Raw genomic sequence first — 22,113 nt, forward strand, 5'->3', positions numbered from 1 at the left:
AGGACAAAAGGATTTAAAATTGATCTCATTTTGATAGCTAATCAATGTCAAATAATTTATTAATAAGATTTTAAGTATGCCCTTCTATTTGGATCGGATATGCCGACAATACTAAATTACATTTTGTGGATGCACTGATTGAGGCTTTTATTTTATATATATATATATATAAAGATCTCTTTAAATTTTAATAGTTTTATTCACTTCTTGGATATTCAAGGTACTAATTGAACTTATTTACAAATAGTGATATGTCAAAAATGGCTTTTAGTAAATGAATTTTGTCATTTGTGAGAATAAAATAATTATCACGTTTAAAGAGAGGCGGGATATGTTTGGTCGCATAGTGATAGGGAAAAATATAAACCTACCCTACTATCGATAAGATTGAATAGATTTCATTATCAAGGATAATGAAATCAAATTTGGCGTGGTTCAACAAGTAAGAATAATCCTACTATAACTGGAGGAGGTCAAAAGGATTATATCATATCCCGACAAATCTGGTAATAAATCTCCTATGATTTCGCACAAGCGGAAGATAAGGTCAACCATCGACATCAGCGGAACGATTTTGATTCCAATCGACAGCCATAAATAGGGCATCAAGCCATTAAAGAAGGTACGACGTAAAAAACTATGATTAATCCCTGCCTTTTTTTTAGACCTCCGTGACTAATTTGATCGTCGGAGAGCTCTTGGCAGGCACCACACCGGTGCCGTCAAGGTTCATCGATCTTCTTTTCTCTTCCTTGCAGGAAAACGGTATCGTATCGGACTGCGCGAATTTCAGCCTCAACAGTTGGCGCCGTCTGTGGGAATCACGATTCCCTTGAATCAATTAATTACTCGTTGGGTATATACGTTTGCAATCCGGTATGGTTACCGAAGGAACACCGTCGCAGGGATCTGGTCAAAGGGTAGAGTCAAGAGTCGATTCGGGAATACATCACCCGATTCAACGCAGAGATGTTGCAGGTAGAAGAGGCGGACGACAAGGTAGCTTTGACCACTTTTATAGGAGGACTCCAAACCTCCAGATTCTTGTTCTCCTTATCAAAAGAACCTCCCACCAGCATGATAGAGTTGCTGGTCAAAGCGCAAAAACACATCAACGCTGAAGACACCATGAGTGTACGGAAGGAAGGAGAGGACAAGAAGAGGCCAGCCCCTCTCGCCAAGGATGAAAATAATACCAGATATAAAAAATCGTTCTTCAGCCAGAGTGACAGCACATATCATGAGAATGACTCAGATGAGTATACCGACTAGAAATTGTCTCACGGCTAGAATTAGCCTTATCAAGTCATTCACAATAAAGACTGGGGGCATCTTAGTTAATCATTTTAAATGGAGGGTAGCTCCATCACGTGTTATTTTGTTTTTAATAATGATGGTCTTTAATAAAATTCCTTTTAGTTTATACGTCCAGTATCCCCGTACTATAAGGGATAGTAAATGAGTGTCCTGTATTACAAGGACCCGGGCTGAATGAATCTCGTAATCTGTATCCCCGTACTATAAGGGAATAGTAAATGAGTGTCCTGTATTACAAGGACCCGGGCTGAATAAATCCTGTTATCCATATCCCTGGACTATAGGGGAAAAGTATCTTGTATTATCAGGACCCGGGTTGAATGAATCCCATAATCCATATCCATGTAATATAAGGGATAATAAATGAATGTCCTGCGGAAATGACATATTGAAACCCAAGTTTGCATACTTTTCTCATTAAAGGCAAAATTATACATTTTTGATGTACTACAAGGACCTGGGTTGGATGAATCCCATAATTAATATTCCCTTACAATAAGAGATAGTAAATAAAAATCCTTCATTAAAGAGTTGAGCTGAGTAAAACTCGTAAAGTTCAATTCCCTTATTAAAGGGACGAGCTGAGTAAAACTCGTAAAGTTCAATTCCCTTATTAAGAAGTGAAACTTGAAAAGTACTGTTTCCTCGGGTGCCAAAAAAAAAAAAAAAAATTAAAATTATTATTACTATTCATGAACAGTACCCGGCGGTATTGTTCATGCACAGTACCTGAGAGTACTGTTCCCTCGGGTGCAAAAAAAAAAAAAAAAAAAAAAACTATTCAGGAACAGTACCCTCGAGGGTACTGTTCCCTTGGGTGCTAAAAAAATAATAATAATAAAAAAAAGTTACTTTTTACATGAATAGTGTCCCCGGGAATAGTACCCGCGGGTACTGTTCACCGGGGTTTTTAAAAAAAAAAAGAAGAAGAAGAAAGAAGAAAAAGTATTATTATTATTTATTACATTCCCAACACTAGACGTGCAAGCTTGGGAATGGGGGGCAACTGATAGGGAAAAATATAAACCTACCCTACCCTCGATAAGATTGATTAGATTTCATTATCAAGGATAATGAAATCAAATCTGGCGTGGTTCGACAAATCTGGTAATAAATCTCCTATGATTTCGCACAAGCGGAAGATAAGGTCAACCATCGACATCAGCGGAACGATTTTTTTTCCAATCGACAGCCATAAATAGGGCATCAAGCCATTAAAGAAGGTACGACGTAAAAAACTATGATTAATCCCTGCCTTCTTTTTAGACCTCCGTGACTAATTTGATCGTCGGAGAGCTCTTGGCAGGCACCACACCGATGCCGTCAAGGTTCATCGATCTTCTCTTCTCTTCCTTGCAGGAAAACGGTATCGTATCGGACTGGGCGAATTTCAACCTCAACACATAGAATTGGAGGTAACAATTCAGAAAATTGAATTAAAATTTTCTTCAATTTCAATACTTCAATTTCATACAGACAAATACAGTCACTGTAAAATTGTTTTATTATTATTATTATTTTATATAATTTTGTTCAAAATGATAAATTTTTACATTGAATGATAAATTTTTACATTGAAATGCTATGAATATACAAATGAGACTGTTCAATTTCAGGGAATGATCAAATAGAGCCTAAACATTTAACTTAATATTCATACTTCTAAAAATGAAATGATCAAAACAAACATAAAATGAATAAAATCAGAGTAAGAACACAATTTTGTGTGGTCTGATTGTGTGCCTATGTCTATAAAGCATCTCAAAGACTACTCAATGAGCCTTTCGTGGAAGTTTCTTATTTGGCCCTTTGAGATTTGTAAATTTTGTACCAATAATAATTCTTTGGGAGCTCATAGTTTTGTATTTATAATTTTATTCTCAAAGTGCATAAAGAGTCTTAATTTGGTATTCCATATGCCTTAATTTTTTTTTTTTGTTTTGTTTTGAGAAGTACGGATTTAGACTTCAAAAGGAAGATAAATCCTTTTGTGTGGGTGTTATTTTGATGCACAAACACTGTTGAATCAGTACGTTTTTGTGCATTAAAATGATACCGTTTAAAAAAAAAAAAAAAAAAAATTTTTGAATTCCCAAATACCCATAATAGTACCCAAGACCTAAGTCCCTTCTTCTTTCTTCTTCTACTCATCTCGTTATTTTTTATTTGAGTTGTCATAGTTTGTGCATTCGTTTGAATTTTATATTCACACTTGCAACTCTATTTTGTGTGTTAAAAATTTTGTATTCATCATCGTAGGATGCGATTTTTTGTTGGTCCACACCATCCCAATATAATCTAATCGTGCTCATTAATCACGAGCATTCTTTTAAACTACTACAAATTGTAGTCAAATTTATTGGTAACTAAACCCATCATCAAACTCAAAGAGGCTTAATTATATTTTATTGTTATTATATAAGTGCCATTAATTATAATTATTATTATCACTATCTTTACTTGAATCATTATTAGTTAAGAGGTCACCAAATACATTGACCTCTTACCTATAGAAAAATAGTCTTTGCATTGCTTACAACCTAAACATCGACACACACACACACACACACACACAATATATATACATATAGAAAGAAAGCCAACCAACCAACCAGCTTGGGGTTTGGGTCCATGGACTGGACACCAACCGAATTATAACTCATCATTTGGTTGTTCTAGCTTGGCCCATGGGCCTAGCTCACATGCATAGCTAAACCACTCGGCTCAAACTTATAGAGCTCGGCTCCGCTTGGCTACATCTTATCCTTATGGTCATGTAGGTCCACAGAAGTACAATTGCAACCGATTCCTCGTGGCCCACCTAACAATGGTTGACACACTTCAGAGTCAAGACATAATATTATGATGCTTGCGTTTATTGGCAATGTACTCGTTCGTTTACGACAGTTTTGGTCGAAATGGTTTAGTTTATTTGGTCGAGAATAATTTTTATTAATAAAAATTTATTCAAATTTAGGATCGCGTTCAGAGAGGTCACTCGTCCCACTCTTTTAGGTAGATGAATTACTAAATTATTTTTATTTTTTTAATATATATAGTTAGTTCTAGAAACCCGTATGTTACATTCATTGACTTTCTCAACCAACTAAACCCTACGAAATAAAAACGCTCATACCTTTTAATTTTATGTTAAATTATTGACCGTCCGTTTTTTATGAATTTTTTCAATTGTTATATAATTGTATTTGAGGAAAAAAAATCAAGGAGAAGAAATTCTATAACCATGGGCGGAGCTTCTAATGAACTAACCTGAGCTATAGCCCAGGTCCAATTTTTTTTTAAAATATTAGTACTACTATTCTTATCAGCCCAGTCCATATGTAATCAATTTTTAGTACTACTCTTTCTCTTCTCTATCAATCCAATCCATAGTACTACTATCCTCTTCCTATCAGCCCAATTCATATGTGATATGTAATCAATTTTTACTGCTCTTCCCTCATCGGGTTTGGCCTGTTTGGGGGTCTAGCAAAGAAATTCCAGAAACTTGAGAGGGGGTCTAATTTCTCATCTTTTTTAACAATATAGATAAAAAAATCAGTGAAGATAATACGTAGAAGAAGAAAAATCTCTCTGAGATCAGGAAACTCTATTTATAAGTGATTTTTAATTTTTATCCCTGAAAAACTTGATTTGATATATGAGAATATCATCGTTTTTTGATCTATTTTTTAATATATATAACATATCTTTATCACAAGAATTATTGTATCTATCTTTAAATTTTCTTATTATCTTTAGCTCCTCTACTTTGCAATACTGGCTCCGCCCCTGTCTATAACTAAACGGGCGGGGTGCAACGGGTGCTAGCGGGATAAAAAAGTTAAATAGGGCGAGAATGGGGAGGAAAGGAAAATGAGTGTCCACTTCATTGATATAATTAGGTAAATCAAATTCAATAAATCTTTTTTGAACCATAAATAAAAAAAAATCAGTAGAAAACTGAATTTATTGTTGGTTTAATCAGACAAAACAAATTCACAGTTGTCACGGATTGTTTTTATATATTTATTATTAATATGATAAAAGGTTCAAATAGAAGGGAACCTTATTCGAAGGGCAGAGGAATCCTCTTAGAAAGGTAAGAGAAAAATGAGTTCCCCAAATTTACTTTACAAAGTAAAGAAGTACCACATTACATTACAGTTGTGGTGAAGTAATACTATGTATAATTTGAAAGGGGTAAGTGCAAAAAACAACCCCGAAGTATATATTTCATAACACTTTTACCCCTTATTTAAAAAGGTGTGCAAAAAACACCCATATTCTTTTTAATTTGTGCGAAAACACCCCTTAATTAATATAATGTCCATTTTATCCTTTTATTCTTCCAAAAATACCCCCACCAAAACTTACTCTCCTCCACCCCAAAACCGCAACTACCAGGCAATGCCAGTTCGTGAGATTGAAGCCTTCTTCATTACTGTCGGCGACCATAACGGGTCTTGATGCACCAGTGACAAATTAGGTCTCAAAGCTCCATGAAACTGTTCCAAGACTAAAGCTCTCACGAATTTACTTGGAACCAATCCTAAGCTACTAAAGCCAAACGGAGAATTTGCCCCAGCTATCTTTAGTCAGTCTTTTTGTTTTCCATATTTTTTGTTCACATCCACCCAAATCGCTGTCGTCGGCTACATAGGCACTTCCTCCGTCCTCCTCCTTCTTGGTGTCACTGGCCGATTATGAATTTTGGGACTCTTAACTATCAAAATTTTTGGGTAGGTATTGGTGGGCCAAATTATGGTGATGGTAGTGGTGGTGATTGTGGAATAATCAAGCTAATACAATGAAATTGAAAACGTCGGCATCCGACAACCCATCTCCAGGCACCAGTTGCCCATTCTTGAGTTTTCAGCCTCTATGTGATACCCCTGGATTTCCGAATACTGGTTGGTCAGGCTCACACTCGAATACCCGAGGATATCAAAACAAATCGGTAATAAACGAACACAAAATACAAAAGGATAAATAAGAATAGATAAGATGCTGAAAAGAAAACTAAAATGATAACCCAAAATTTAAAATTCTCAAAATATATTTCATCAAATAATAAATCTTCTGATACATCCAATCCTCTAAAATACAACTCAGGAATCCATACTGTGTGGACCCCTAGAATATCCCAAAATCTGATAATCAACAATAACAACTATTTACATCTAAAAACTGAAACATAAAGTAATATCCTATGTAGAAGATCTGGAAGAATGATGATGACTGGTCTCTGCTTTGCATGATCAAAATTTACATATACCTGAAAAATAAATAGTGGTTAGGCCCACAAACAAGTTCTTTCTACTATATCTAACAGAGACCTAAGGAACGAATTCATCATAGTCAACTCATGCAATAACTAAGTAATCTATATATATGTAGATACACACTAGAGGAACCTCACTAGACTATATGCTTGTCTCAACCTGAATAGTAGGCACCATGCAAAACGCACATATAGTGGGTATGAGTACCTAGACTTACCAGGAAAACAACTACACTATATATAACTACACATCCCTGACAATATATGCACCCTGACTATGATCCTGAGACTCATGCTCATATCATGACATGTAACTATATATATATATATAATCCGTCCTATCCAAACATAAAATAAATCCGATATGTCATCCAACTGATTTAGTTGACCTGACATGAATATAAGTAGGACTTAACATTTTAGTTAATCATTCCTTTATACATGAATAGGTAGGACTTAACGTTTTTAGTTAATCCGTCCTTAATATGCCACCATCCCATACTGGTGCATATAATGCATATAATCTATAAATGATGCTACAGTTATAATGTCACATCAAATAAATTCATACATAGCATGATATAAATATTCCTTTGCATTTAATTGAGCATAATGTAACAATTCTAAGTAGCATGTATTTAATTTACGTCATAAGAAATTAACATGCATCTCAATTAAATTGTACAATTCCACATTCTGACTAAATTAATTTAAATTTAAACAATTGACTAAAATAATTTAATCCAACCATATTTAATTAATATATTATCAATGAGCGTAGCTTATTAACTACCTCTATGACCACGTCCTATATAAACCTTAATCTCATCTACAATATTATTTCAGAGATAGATTAAATACCACATCCATAGACCATTTTTATAGATCACAAGGACATCCGCTCATATAATTAAATCATAATTAATAATATGAATTTAATTGAATACATATAACATTATCCCAAAAATAATTTATAATTTAATAATCCAATTACTTGTATTAAAATAAATACCATGTTACATTTATCTTTATTTTCCACTAAAATGATAAAACCAACCACCACCAACTAGTGTCCAAAAGTGGTTATATTAATAAACCACATAACACGTTACACGTTATATTATCCTATTGATTATAACTATTTTAGGATAAAATATGTATAACCAAATCAATATAATGTACAATATAATTTTACCACGTACAATACAACATTATCCAAATATCCAATTTACCACCTAATCACCACTTAACCAAAAACTAATTACCATTTACAATATTTAAAACAATTCCAAAAACTATTAAAATCAGGCAACAAAAGATGCTGCCTAAAAAGGTTATTTCGATTGACCGATTCCCTAATTCGGTCGGCCGAAACACCTATATCGGTCGGCCAAAACACCTACATCGATCGACCGAAACACCACATCGGTCGACCGAAACAAGTCGTCTTTTTCCTCACGACGGTTGTTCCAGACCTGTAACTCCAATGTTCTGGTCTTAAGTTGTTGTATATAAGTCTAATATGATTATCAATGTTATATAATACACAAATACACAATCTATAACAATTTAAACCAAGAATTACACATTAATTTCATCAAAATTACATAAAATCAATAACACATATAAACACATAATTAGTTATTGTTTTAATTCGATATGGAAACAAATTAATTAATCTTATATAACCATCCTAAAGCAGTCCTAGACATGCATTGAACCCCATATCAAAGAAGAAGAGTAGAACAAAGAACTTGCCTTTAGGGTTTCGGAACGAAAACGCAATTCCTTCCTTTTCTGGCCAACTCCTTGACGCCGGCAGCCATGGATGCCGTCGTCCTCCACTTTGTAGGTTGGTCTACACCCACACGAGCAACCTCTTTCTTCTTCTTCCTTGGTTTGGCCTTCTCTTTTCCTTCTCTACATTTCTCCCTCTCTGTAACTCTCGTTCTCTTCCATATAATTCATGTAATAAGCCTCTCTCAGCCTAATACATGATAAATATATATAGATATAGGCTAATGCATACTTACCAACGTTAATACTAATCCTAATCCCAAACTAATTCAGGTTAAAACATAATAAAAGAAAGGAAAAATAAAAATAACTTTTATAGTAATTATATTAATACTATAATCTGACTATATATATATATATATATATATATATATATATATATATAACTAATCCTTCCTTTATTATTAATAATAATACATACCATAATAATTGTAACATAAGTATATACATATATATAAATAAATACTCCATCCATTATTATTAATAAAATAATTATTATACTAATAACAATATCCATATACATATACACATTAATATATACATATATAAAACCAATGCCCATGGGTTATAATCCTACCCATTTAGGCTCCTATCCATGTAGTCTATGTAACCTATTTGGTTAGTCCATTACTCCTATCCAAATTCATTCATTTTAAAATAAAAATAAAATAAAATAAACCACCAAAACATTTAAATAATACATAATTACAAACAAATACACAGTTAAGCCATAAGATCACATTACATAAATAAAACACACAATACACATTAAACAATTCAAATCAATTAAGCATATAACACATAAACACATAGCCAAATAAGCACATAATCACATAATTAAATAAAATACAATAAAATAAATAATTAAATTCCATTTATATCCTTTTAAAAATTAAGAGTATTACACTCTACCCACCGCCGAAAAGGGTCTCACGCGCCCCCATGCACTGTCAATGCACGTGAGGTTGCACCCACCTGTACAGCTTTATCTTCTTCCCCAAAAAACCCAGATTAAAGAAAACTCAGTAAGTAATTAATTCATTCTTAACTTCTAAATTAAAGAAAATCCAGTAAGTATGTTGCAATGTTCCAGATTTTCTGGGAAAATAGAGAATTGAAAAATGGCTAGACATATTTTGGGAAAAGAAGAGATTGTTTTGTGTATATGGATGTGTCAAGAATTAAAATTAATTGATTTTATAAAGTTATTGGAGGTTGTTGAAAAAGAAAAACTAATATCCACGTTACTAGTGATAATAGTACTGAAGATGGGTTTGTGTTTGTGAGGTTTTTGACCAATAAAAGAATATTTTATTGGTCCTTTGTTCTGGTAGTTGAATTATGACTAATTTTGATGTCAATTTTGATCTTAGTTGTAGTAACTGAACTTGAGTAACTTTTCACCAGACTATGAGGTTCTTTTCATCAATTCCATTCTAGGATCCCAGCACCAAGAAATATGTCGGGAAAGTCAACCAAGGCAGGGGCGGCCACACTGAAGATGAAACCTCCGGAAACGGGGTCCTCTGCAACTCTCAAATATTAGTCTTTAGCTACCCTTTTTAGTCATTTCACAAAACATTAAATTTTTATATATATTATTAAATGTGTAGCTAAGGGCATTTTAGTCATAAATGTGTGAGTAGGACTTATTTGCATAAATATCATAGTTTAGTGGTATTTTTTGCACGTGAGGGGTGGAATATGCATTATAAGCATACTATAAGGGTGTTTTCTGCACTTGACCTTAATTTGAAATTATACTTATCAAGTATTTATTGGGTGTGCATGAATGAAATAGAATACAAGTGGGAATGAGAATAAGAATGGAATTGAATTATCATTCTCATTCTATTATTTGGTTGTAAATATAAAATTTGTAGGAATTGAATGATAATAATCATTCTAGCGTTTGGTTTGACCAATTTAAAATTTAAAATTTTAAAAAAAAAAAAATTTAAAATTTAGAATGAAATAAATTTCAAATTGAATTCTCTAAAATATTCCTCTTAGTAACAAATAATTTAAATTAACAAAATGACATAATCTAATAATTTTTAAAAAATAAATGGTGGCAGTGGCGGTGGTGATGGAGGTGGAAAATGGTAGTGGTGGAGGTGGAAAGTGGTAATGGAAGGCGGCAGTGGTGGCAATGGTGGAAGGTGGCAGTGACGGTGGTGGTGGAAGGTGATGGTAATAGTGTGGTAGTGGTGGTGAAAATAGATAGTGGTGTACGTAGTGGTGGTGGAAGCCAACGGAGGTGACTGTGGTAGAAGGCGGCGGCGAAGGCGGCGGCGGCGAAGGCGGCGGCGGTGGTGGAGGTGGTGACGGTGGTGGTGGTGGTGTTAGTGGTGGTAATGGAAGATAGTGGCGGTGGTGGAAGGCGGTAGCGGCGGCGGCGGTGGTGGCACTGGCAGATCCAAGGGGGGTTTGGGTGTGCTCAAGCCTACCCAAAAATAAATTTTTTATTTTTTTTACTATACCTAATTTTAGCACAACCAAAAAAAATAAAAAAAAATAATAAAAAAATAAAATTATTACTAGTATTAGTCCATCCAAAGAAATATTAGCCCACCCCATTGACAATTCCTGGATCCGCCCTTGAGTGGTGGTGTAAGGCGGTGATGGTGGTGGTGGCAGGAAGACAGTAATGATGGAAGACGGTGGTAGTAGTGGTGTAAGACAGTGACAGTGGTGGCGGCAGGAAGGCAGTGGCGATGGAAGGCAGTGACGATGAAAGGCGGTGGTAGTGGTGGTAAAAGGCGGTGGGGGTGGTGTTGGTGGTGGTGATGGTAAAAGGCGGTGGCGGTGGTGAAAGGCAATGGCGGCGGTGGTGGTGGAATGTGGTGGTGGTAGCAATGGTGAAAGGCAGTGGTGGTGGTGGAAAGCGGTGGACGGTGGTGAAAATCGGTGGCGGTGGTGGAAGGCCCTGGTAGTGGTCAGAGGCGGAGTTAGGATTTTAATTCAGAAGGTGCGTAGAGTAAAAAAATATAAAAAATTATAATTTAAATAAGAAGAAAAAAAAAATTACATACTATGTATATCATTCGTAAGTGCAAAAAGAAGAATGTTAAGAAGTAGGGGGCCAAAAAAATAATAAGAAGAAGAAGGAGAAGAAAAAGGAGAAATTTGAAAGGAAAAAAAAAATTAGAGTTCGAGTAAAGAAGGAAAATTTAACTTTTTTTTTTTAAAGAAAATCAAAGGAATATTAAGTGCAAAAGAAAAAGAAAAAAAAAATTTAGAAGACAATTTTAGAAATTTAAAATTTTAGGTGGGCATTATATAAAAATTTTCTTATAAATGTATATATTAAAATAAAAATTACTATATTTTATAGTGGGCGGAGCCAGACGAGGGGGGGCATGTGCCCCCCTCTGGGCACACACTGGTTCCGCCCCTGGTAGTGGTGGTGGTGGTGAAAGGCTTAGATGATTATAGTGGAAGGTAGTTGTAATTTTTGGATTAGAAACATTAAGATTTTTTAGGAAGTTGATTTTTTTAAAAAATTTACTTGAGAATGAAATGGTCATTTTATAAATTTAGTTGTGGAATAAATTTTCATTCTAATGGAATGGTCAGTTCTACTTTAAATTACATACCAAGTAAATGAATAATTAAAATGAACATTTTATTCTATTTCATTCTTACAAATAAGATGGAGCGTTATAAATTTTGAGTCTTAGAATAGTTTCATAAGATCTCTCCACGTGTAACATAACGTTTTAGTCAATCAACAATCATTGAATGAGAAATGATATTTTTCTTAGATGCATCATTCTTCTGGTTTAATAATGTGTGCTAAGAATCTTCTTCGCTATTTTTTTGGTACTATATGGTGACATACGCCATGTGTATAGACATGGTGACATGGCACCATAAATAATGTCAAATAAAGGATCCAAAGGAAAAAGACTCCGAGAAAATCAATATAATTTCCAAATCGAAGTTCATCGATCTTAGACTGTTATTATATAAATTTGAATAGAAATTAAAAATTCCAATGGATTAAAATTCATCAACATAGCTTTTTGAATAGTAACACTATCCGATAATTACTCATCAAAAGAGAGAGTTAAAGAAAGTTTTTCTTAAATGCATTTAGGTGTGTCGACCCGAAATTGATAAATTCCACTTAAATGCATAAAAAAGAGAGCGTTATTGAGCTCAAATTGGTCCAGCCTTGGGTTCTTTGTTTTTAAAAATAGAATGATATTCCAAGGCTTTTTAACCTCCAAAAAAAGTACACCTTCATTTGGTGGGTCTTGAACTCTCGATGCATGAAGTAGTCTACATGAAAAGTAGCTTAGAATTTAGACATGGAAATATCATGTGTGTTTGTTTGTGATTACATTATAATTTTCTTGCAAGCTAAGAATAATCCAACTAGTGTAGGACATCGAGGAAAAAAAAAAAAAAAAAAACTAGTGTAGGACATAGTATCTGCAAAATAGAGTGATAGACCAATGCGCTCTACATAAGAAGCTTGTATGTTTCCTATAATGTTTATTTTCACTTTTTTATTTTTATTTTTTATTATTATTTTTTTTTATAAAATATAAACAAATAATATTTTTTTATAGAAAATATAAAATAATTTTTAAATTACAAATGCCACACATTACTCCAAAAAATAATATATATATATATATATATATATATATATATATATATATATTTTTTTTTTTTTTAGAAAATATAAAATACTTTTTTATATTTTCTGTTGATGCAAAATTTGCCTAATCCAAAGTCGAGGGTCATTCCTGCAAGACAAGAGAAGTGATGACCGGCGTGGTGCCGGTCGGGTGCACTCCGACGATTGAATATCCGAAAAAGGATAAAATATAAAATTTCTGACATACCTTTTTAAGTTGACGGGTGACTTCTTTAAAATGAAAATATTTTAAAAAATAGAAAAGGACCATTTCAAATATCTATTTATTACAAATAATAGATTATATCATATTTCAGAAAACTCAATTAAAGTAATACTTGAATATCAAGTTAGAAGAGATGAAAGAGCCACATGGAAAGTTCATTTTCTCTTTGCTTGGAACCCAAAAAACGTGGGCACTTAAAAGAGCATAGAGGCTAGCATTAATAATACACAAAGTAGAATAATTGGAGTGACTAACCTCAGTGTACTACTAAATTATAAGCCACCTAATCAATCCACAAGCTATAGACCAAAAGCCAAGCTATAGCAAAGCTCAACAGGTCTCAAACTCGTGATATTATTAGCATATATTTTAAACCCCACAGCATGTAAAAAGGTGCTTTATATGCTTTAATTTTTAGCATTGGAGAGATCACACAGACAGAAACTCCCAATCATTGGTAAAAACAATGACCAAACAACTCCTCCACCTCTGCAGTTTTTGTTAGTTTTCAGTTGTTTGCCAATCTATTCAACCAAAACACCAAACCCTCTCTAAACTACCACCACACACACAAACACAGAGAGGCAACCCAATAAAGAAAATTTGAAATAGAGGAGGAAACATCAATGCCTTCTATACTACTCCATTCAAATAGAGTCCATTGTTGAGACTCCCATTTCATTTCCATCCAAAAATTCAATGGAAGAGTACCAATCCATCCCAATGGAGAGAACAGGCAAGATTCTCAGAAGATCAATCTACACTTTCTTCCAAAATTACCAATTCTTCACCACAACAGCTGCGCTTCTCGCCTTCCCTTTCTCGGCCTCAATTCTCCTCTCCCAAGCTCTTCTTCTCTCCTCTTCTCTCCTTCCAACGATTCACTTCCGCCTGAGCTCTCTCTTCGACGCTGCAGGTTTTCCTCCATCATTGGAATTCTTCACCATCCTCAATCTCAAGCTCTCCCAAACCATTGCTTCCTCCATTATTGTTCTTCCATTCACCCTCTCCTTCCTCCTCTTCGCGAAGGCATCAATAATTCAAGCACTCAATCATCAAAAACCACCTCTTCAGCCTTCTTTTTCTTCCATTCTATCACTTTACAACCCCATCCTTGTCACACAACTCTGCAACTCATTCGTGATAATCTCCGCGAATGCAACTTGTTTTTCTCTCCTATTCTTTGCCTTCAATTCTCTTGATGCTTTCGGATACTCTTCTCCCAATTCCCTCCTCTTCTTGTCAGCTATCGGAGCAGTTCTTTATTCAATAGTCCTTGCAAATACCATCATAATCTGCAACCTAGCATTGGTTTCATCAGGCATGGACAACAAATGTGGAGGGTACCTTGCAATTCTCAAGGCCTGTGTTCTGATCAGAGGAAGAACTGCAACCGCTCTATCACTGACACTGCTTGTCAGTATGGCCTTGGCTGCAGTTGAAGCCCTTTTCCAATACCGGATCATGAGACCTTTTCATCAAGCTGCAAATCCTACTTACTCCATGGCTCTAGAGGGTATGTTCATTGCTTACTTGTACTCCATCCTCATTGTTATCGAAACCATTGTGTGTGTTGTGTTCTTCAAAAGCTGTAAAATGGCTTATTGGGTAGATCAGAAGAGTAGGCACTCTTACCGGATTGATATTGAAGGGGAAGCTGGTCTTGCTTCTGCAAATGTAAAGACCATAGAAGACCTTCCATGAATCTATTTACGACAAATCAAGAAGATCAAACCATTCTGTCAGTCATATCAGGAAAAGGGTATATATATATATATACACACACACACATCAATTCATACAAATAAGCAGCAGGTATGTGCAGATTACTCCGTTGCTCAAGGAAAAGGCTATTCATTGATTCATACAAGCAATTCAGAGTGAAAATGTTCAAATTTGAAGTACATTGACATATAGCTTAAAGAAAATGGATGGAGCAACTTTTCTCAATCCTCTGTTTCATACTTCATTTGGTTCTTTGTTTTTTTGTATATTGGTAGCTTTTTTCTATAATTTGTAAAAGAAATTTCAAGAGGGTATATGTTAAGTTGGGTTTGTAATGAAATTCAATAATGCAAATGACAAGAATGTCAAAACCAAATTATAATGTGACCACAAATTAATAAAACTGAATTTGATCAAGAATATCTAGTTACAAATTCAGCATTGATATAAGAAGTTTTTCAGGAGCCATATAGTGATTCTGTTTCTTACATGAACTCATGGACCAATAATTATGGATCAGAGACATAATTCAATATGAAAAATATAATGCATTTCATTTTTATGCTTTGCTGCTACGCTAATTTTGTTATTTATTTGTAAATCATGTCATATGAGTGTACTACTTACCTACCGAGAGAAAAAGAACGTGTGTTTTACTTTATATAATTTCCGTTAATGTGTCATCCATTTTCTCATTTATCCCTCTATCCGTGGACAGTGACATCCCACATCGTCCTGTTGACAATTATACGTGTTAATGTTTCTTAATCGTATTCACTCGTTTTGAAAACTGTGAGTACTGAGGGGCGTGGAAAGTGAAATTTTTGAATATTGAACTCGAAGAAGAAAAACAGCAATCACATTTGTTTCAATAGGTTGGGACAAAATACATATTATTTGCCACCATCTTCTTCCTGCATCCAGAATTCATATTCTGATTGGATGAACCCAGCATATACTTATTGAAACATTTAGACATTTTAGAAAAGGAAGGACACCCAGCATAGAAAAAAATTAAAAGATCTACACAATTGGGAAAAGAAGAGTCAGTCATTTAGATAGATTGCCAGAACAGTCAATTAGATTGTTTTTGATCTTGAAGAAACTTCGAGTTTGTGCTACTGGGTGCCGCTGAACCCGGCAAAAGTTTGTAACTTAATTGTACGAGTAACTGCACTGCGCATGATTTTGTGTTCTTTCGAGTTTTAGAAATTGTGTGGGATTGTGGATGAACCACTTAAACCGTTTTTGTTGAAGTGAGACTCCGCACAATCGGAACCACATCATTTTCTTGTAACAAAATAGATGAATCTTGACGAAACTGGTGTGGTGTTTGTCAAAAGCTCTTCAAAGATCAGGCCATCATTTTTTTCATACCTGATTGGTTGATCTGGTCCTGCTTTTATGGCTGCGTGGACTTCTAATTTGTAGCTACTCTTGAGAAAAAATTTCAGAAGTTCGAATTTCAATTTAACTTTATCCCTCAAAACTCCTTTTTTAATATTTGTAACGGAGATTGCATTCCAATTACCTTATCCTGTTGTGTTTGGCCTTGACCTGTTGAACTTTCCCTCTATCAGTTTTTATTCTAAAATTTTATTTTTAAATGTGTATGGTAATTAATAAAAAAACTTTTACATAGTAAGAATATTAGTTCATTATAACTTTTGAATGAAGCTAAAAACTTTTAAAACTTCACTATGAGTAGAAGTTCTATATTTTATGCTACTGTTTTTTCACTGCTATTAGATCACCCAATTAAAGGACATAACTGTAAAATCATTCATTAAAGTCAATATCGTTACCAAATAAATAAAAAATTACTCTAATTGTGAAAAATATTTTTAATAATACATCACCAAACCACCTAACATATAAATAACAATGTCAAACACGTCCTTCTTCGTAAGGAATCTAACAAAAGTAAGCAAAAACAAGAATGAAGAGTTTCTCAATCTCAGTTCCACTTGAATGCATCCGAGGTAGAGAAACTCCAATTCAGGACCCACTCCAATTTGGGACCCACTTGAATGCATTAAGGGCCAAGAAACTCCAATTTAGGACTAAGAACCCCATACTGATTGCTTACCAAAAAGCATCTAGCCCTATAGTATACCCTCTCCGTCCTCAAAAGGGAGGGGAGGGGTTTCGAGCCCAAGTGTAGGTTAAAAAGTGCGGGTGTGAGTGTTGCCCTTTTTCCCAGTGAAAAAAATGAACGCTTACGTTCATGCATTCATTGAATCACAGACAAGAGTACGAAACAGACTCAATGCAAGCACAACCGATCGCTTATTTTCGTTCACGCACTAATTGAATAACAAGCAAAGAGTACCAAAGAGACTCAATGCAAGCACAAGAGTACAAGAGACATGGAAAACGTTTGGCATTGAATATTTTAACTAAAGAAGAATCAAATTTAAGAAACAAGTAGTTTCTACATCCACAGCCTATTTTTGATTTATATTACATTTGCACTAAGAGAGCCTGTCTCCTACTTCCTCTACTTATCCTGACTTTCTATACACAATTTCGTGATCAGTGAAAATCACAAAATAACAAAAGAAAAAAAGAAAAAAAAGGAAAAAAACTTGTGTGTCAGTCAAAAAAGAATCAAATTTGAATGTAGGCACAGGGTTAGAGCTTTGTACATGGTTGATGGTACATCGGGGGCTTGTAGTTTACAGTCTCAAGGGCATCTGCTCTGGTGCTGAAATGCCAAATGAATGGCGAAAGCCGATACTACTGCTATCGTGTTGAAGAACTGACCTGACATTACCAAAATTTTCTTCTATAAATGAGGCAACAAAGGGCCAGATCCGCTCCTCTGAAATGCCAAATGATATGGAGAAGTGGAGAACCATCGCTACCAAAAGGACAATAATAACCGCCCCATGTGAAAATCAGATGACTGTGTCATATCTCATGCGGAAAATCAGCTGGCAGCAATCATCGAGTGGTCCAATGGCGGCATTGGGCCCTGCATTTGTAGCTGAGCTATTCAAAGACAATTTAAGGTCTGCAAGCCTCAAGAAGTATCTCCTTCTATTCATCTTGTTGAATCCCCTAAAAATCATGGCATCACACTGTAATATTGGAGGAGGACACTTCTCGTGTATCTTTGAAGCAGTGGAACTTTGTACAACATTCAGTAAACAACACTGCAACAGACCTCTCAGATGGAATACCCAATTCCCATACAGGGGATAACCCAAACAATTTCCTCTATTTCCCACTCTTCTTTGTTAGATTAATTCCCTTTGCCTTCTCCATCTCAACCTCCTTCTGAGCTTTCTTCTTCTCCAATTCAGCCTGTTTGCAGTTCTCATCATGCGCTTTACGGAACATCCGCACGAAGTTTGAGAGGGTTGCAGTAACTGCAAAAGTCATATGGCATTAAAATATGATAAGAAAAGTCAGCATTAGCATTGCCACATAAATAGGACAAAAAGAGCATAAATCACAAAATCTTCGATTCTCCAAGGTATGAATGCGACTTTAAAACATATACAGTGCAAAATGAACTAGCAAGATTTCTAGTAGTATTAAGAAGCCATTTAAGGGTGCCAAGATGACCCATAAAACTGAATAAAATCCATTTGTGTTTCACAAAGTGCTTGTAAAAGTCTGTAGAATGGTATACCACATCACCATATCAATCAAAAATCAAAATATAATTGCTATCTAGCATAGCATTTTTAACAGACTAGAAAGAAAAAAAAGTCGAGACAAAAAGATATTAGAGTAAAAGCCATAAAAAGGGGGTGGAGAAACAAAAACAAAAAAGAGAGAGAAATAGAACCATTTGCAAATACTAAATAAAACACATCAGGAATGCCCCTAGATAAAAAATAAAAAAACACTAGACTTTGGCCTAGATGAATCAAAGATTCCAAGCTTTCAACTAACTGGTAAGCTTTTTATTATTATTATTTTTTTCTATTTCTTCTTTTTCCTTTTTTGTTGATTCTTTTATCTAAATCTAATATTTTGATGTTGTTTGATGCTAGATCTAAAACTTTCTCTGTAGATCTTGCAACAGATCTTCCAATCTACAAAAGTTTCAATTATTTTCAAATTTCTTTCAATGGGTAAGTGACTTACACTCCCATGTTCTCATACATTATTTTCAAAGATAATTTCTGTATCCTAGATTACATAAAAGTTGTGGACAATCTTCGAAAAATTCAGAGTTTTCTATAAAGTTCTGTAAATCGATTTTTTAATTTAATTGTTTGAATTTTATATTTCAGTAATTTAAGAAATAAAATGTATCAATTACTTATACACTATATGATGCATGTTTTATACCTTGTAAATTCTATATACAAATTATTGTACATAATCAATTGCTGGAATATTTTGGAAAATTAAAAAATATATAGAAAACTTAGGAAAATTATGAAGAAAAAAAAAACCAAAAAATTGTTTATTGATTTATAACTTCATACTATAACCATAATTATATAATTAGTGAAAACTATAAATTAGTAATTTTTTACTGCCCGACGGTTGCTTCAAATACAATCTATAGGACCTTACCCACAAATAATCACATTTAAATATTCATAAAAATTCATTAAAGTCATTAAAATCCCATTTTATTAAATTCAAAAGTTAAAAATTTGGTATTCATTAGGACACGTGAGAGGCCAAAATAATTTCACTACTGCTGTTAACAAAACAGCCATTATACCCTACATAAGTTGCACCATGATAGTATCTGCAATTCAAAACCTTAACATACTAGACACATTATTGTGAATCCTCTCCTCCTACCCTGTGTACTTTGATAGAACCTTCATATGCCATAAAAGAATTTGAGCTTTTCAATAAATTTAGTATAAACCTTTGATATGAATTCTTTTCTTTACAATTATAATTCTTCTACGCTTTAAAAAAAAAAAAAAAAAAAAAGGTCCAATCTAAAACCTCAACGTTTTTTGGTATCCGCCACACGTCGTGTTGGAGACATAACAGGAAGTGTCCAAAAAGTGTCAGTGTTTGACATGCATGTAAAACGAGGATGTACCCTTTTGAGAAATATCTATGCTTCTTAGATTTTTGCAACATATATTTCTAAACTTGGACCCCTTATTTTAGCATCTCATCCAACCTCTAGAGTTTTCAATTTAACCCAGCATAAATTTTTTTAGTAGTAAAAATCCCATAAAATTAGAATGATCCATGGACAGGACCTTCAATTAACACCCCTTTCCTTCCTATTGAACAATGAGGACTCCATCCCTCACATTTTTTAGTCCCCCCATTTTTTTCATCCAGTTCTTTCCTCCTATCAAATGTTTCATTAAAGTTATCACTTTTTATATTAGTACCTATTGCAATATCACAACATATCAAGTGACAATGAACATTACTGATAAAGAGTTGGGTCAAGGCTCATTAATACCAAGCCAAGATCAACACTTGGTGGTAATTAAAGGTGTAGAAGGTTTACTAATTTGGTGGATTTGATTGTCCTTTTTTTTTTTTTTTGGTGTATGAGGGGAAGGGGGCTAGAGGTTCAGGCAATGATATTGTCTCCAGAAATGTTGATTAGGGAAAATTTAATATACAGAACAATGAGGTCATCCAGAATTGACAGGGTCAAGCCACTTCAGTGCTTTCGACTCCATTTTTGGTGTATAGAGGTTTGTATTCATTTATGCAACAGCCATCATGGTGAGTTACAATATTGAGTCATGTATTAGAAATTCCTACGAGTTGAACACAAAATCTTGAGTCATTTTGTCTACAACCAAAGACGACATCGAAATTATTAAATTAATAAGATTAAGCACATCGAAGAACATGCTGAAAATTTATCAGCTCAATCACATATTTAGCGTAAGGTAATATGAGACCTTAGTGACATAAGAATCTAGGTTGAATCAATGAATTAGATAGTTAGACCTCCCATGACTTAGGTTTGATCAATAGAACGCTCAAAATAATGTTTAAACGAGTTCTTCAAAGTTAATCAAACTTTTTGATGGAACGATTGAATGTTTTTGAAAAAGAATTTTATTCTATGTTAGAGAGCAACAATTGATACAAGGACCAATCAAATGTCACTCAAACAGGTTCTAAAAAGCTAGGATCAATTGAAGTTAGGCAAGCTTATTGGTCGATGTTCACTTGAATGAGCTCGATCGGTCCATTGAATGTGCCTGTACAGTTTTGGAAAGCTATAAATTTTAAAATTTAATTGGTTTCACCTTCCTATTTCATAGGACTATACGCTTGGGGGGGTGGGGGTTATTATGGGTAGTAGTCTAACCATCAAAGTGAGAGTTTATACATTTTACAAAGAGAAATGTTACAATTGTCCAGGTCCACACCCAAACTGACCAGTCACTTGTGAAATTTCCCGCACACATCTACATGTTCGTGACCCTTGTGTCCTCGCAAGGAGGACACACACCACCGTGTGAGACACACGCAATAGTTTCCTTAACCTGCATTTTGGTATTCTCAGGTTGGTTCTAAAACACTCACAATGGGCCAGTTCCACACCCAAAAGTACTACTCAGTTGTGGGGTTCTCCACACTCATTTATTGACCCTAAGATTCCATACAAAACGAAGGCAGGACAGAGCACATCTGCGTGTCCATGACAAGCTCCCTCAGCCAGACCCTTGCGTCCTCACAAGGGGGACCCACACCTCCAGGTGGGACCTGAAAAATAGTTCCCCCGACCCACATTATAGTATCCCTGAGTTGGCTATGATACGATTGCCACAATGGACCCATTCCACACCTAAAAGGACCAGTCAATTGTGGAATTTCCCGTACTCATTTATTAGTCCCAATATCATCCAATACCTAAAGGAGGTGAGATAGAACACATCTACGCATCCATTATAAAAAGCTTTGAATATCAACCTAGGGTTTTCATAGTACACAAAACTCTATGTGATTGGAGAATCAAAGTGAGGAGCAAATTAGAAAATCATCAAGCAATCATCAATCAGGTGTTTTTGTCAAGATCAAACAATTGAAGAACCATAGATAGCAGACTTGTGGGTGACCAAGTTTGATGATGATCAGCACCAGAGTCCAAAATTCTGGTGTGAGCCTGGAATAGACTACTTCATGTCTCCGTGTATATGATTA

The 22,113-nt window shown here is 34.5% G+C and overlaps 2 protein-coding genes across 3 annotated transcripts in view; one reads left to right on the forward strand and one right to left on the reverse strand.

Moving 5' to 3' along the window:
• The first annotated feature begins 13,555 nt into the window (after nucleotides 1-13,555).
• Nucleotides 13,556-15,493, forward strand: LOC132285563 (uncharacterized). Its single transcript, XM_059787756.1, has one exon. It carries the CDS (start codon nucleotides 13,975-13,977, stop codon nucleotides 14,977-14,979), a length of 1,005 nt encoding a protein of 334 aa, XP_059643739.1. The 5' UTR covers nucleotides 13,556-13,974; the 3' UTR covers nucleotides 14,980-15,493.
• Nucleotides 15,494-17,366: 1,873 nt separating this feature from the next.
• Nucleotides 17,367-22,113, reverse strand: part of LOC132281586 (formin-like protein 20) — a 28,498-nt gene continuing 23,751 nt past the window's right edge. For both annotated transcript variants that reach the window (XM_059783282.1, XM_059783281.1), the window contains exon 17: nucleotides 17,367-18,374. In XM_059783282.1, the coding sequence (XP_059639265.1) occupies nucleotides 18,223-18,374 (152 nt within the window). In that variant the 3' untranslated portion in view covers nucleotides 17,367-18,222. The remainder of the gene's footprint in view (nucleotides 18,375-22,113) is intronic.

Source organism: Cornus florida, unplaced genomic scaffold (assembly GCF_030987335.1).
Source record: "Cornus florida cultivar Cherokee Brave unplaced genomic scaffold, ASM3098733v1 CherokeeBrave_3.0.0_Hap2_Chr11, whole genome shotgun sequence".
Taxonomy (NCBI): domain Eukaryota; kingdom Viridiplantae; phylum Streptophyta; class Magnoliopsida; order Cornales; family Cornaceae; genus Cornus; species Cornus florida.

What these genes read in the sequence shown, in the direction of transcription:
- LOC132285563 (XM_059787756.1), top strand. Translation starts at nt 13,975, where the DNA reads ATGGAAGAGTACCAATCCATCCCAATGGAGAGAACAGGCAAGATTCTC.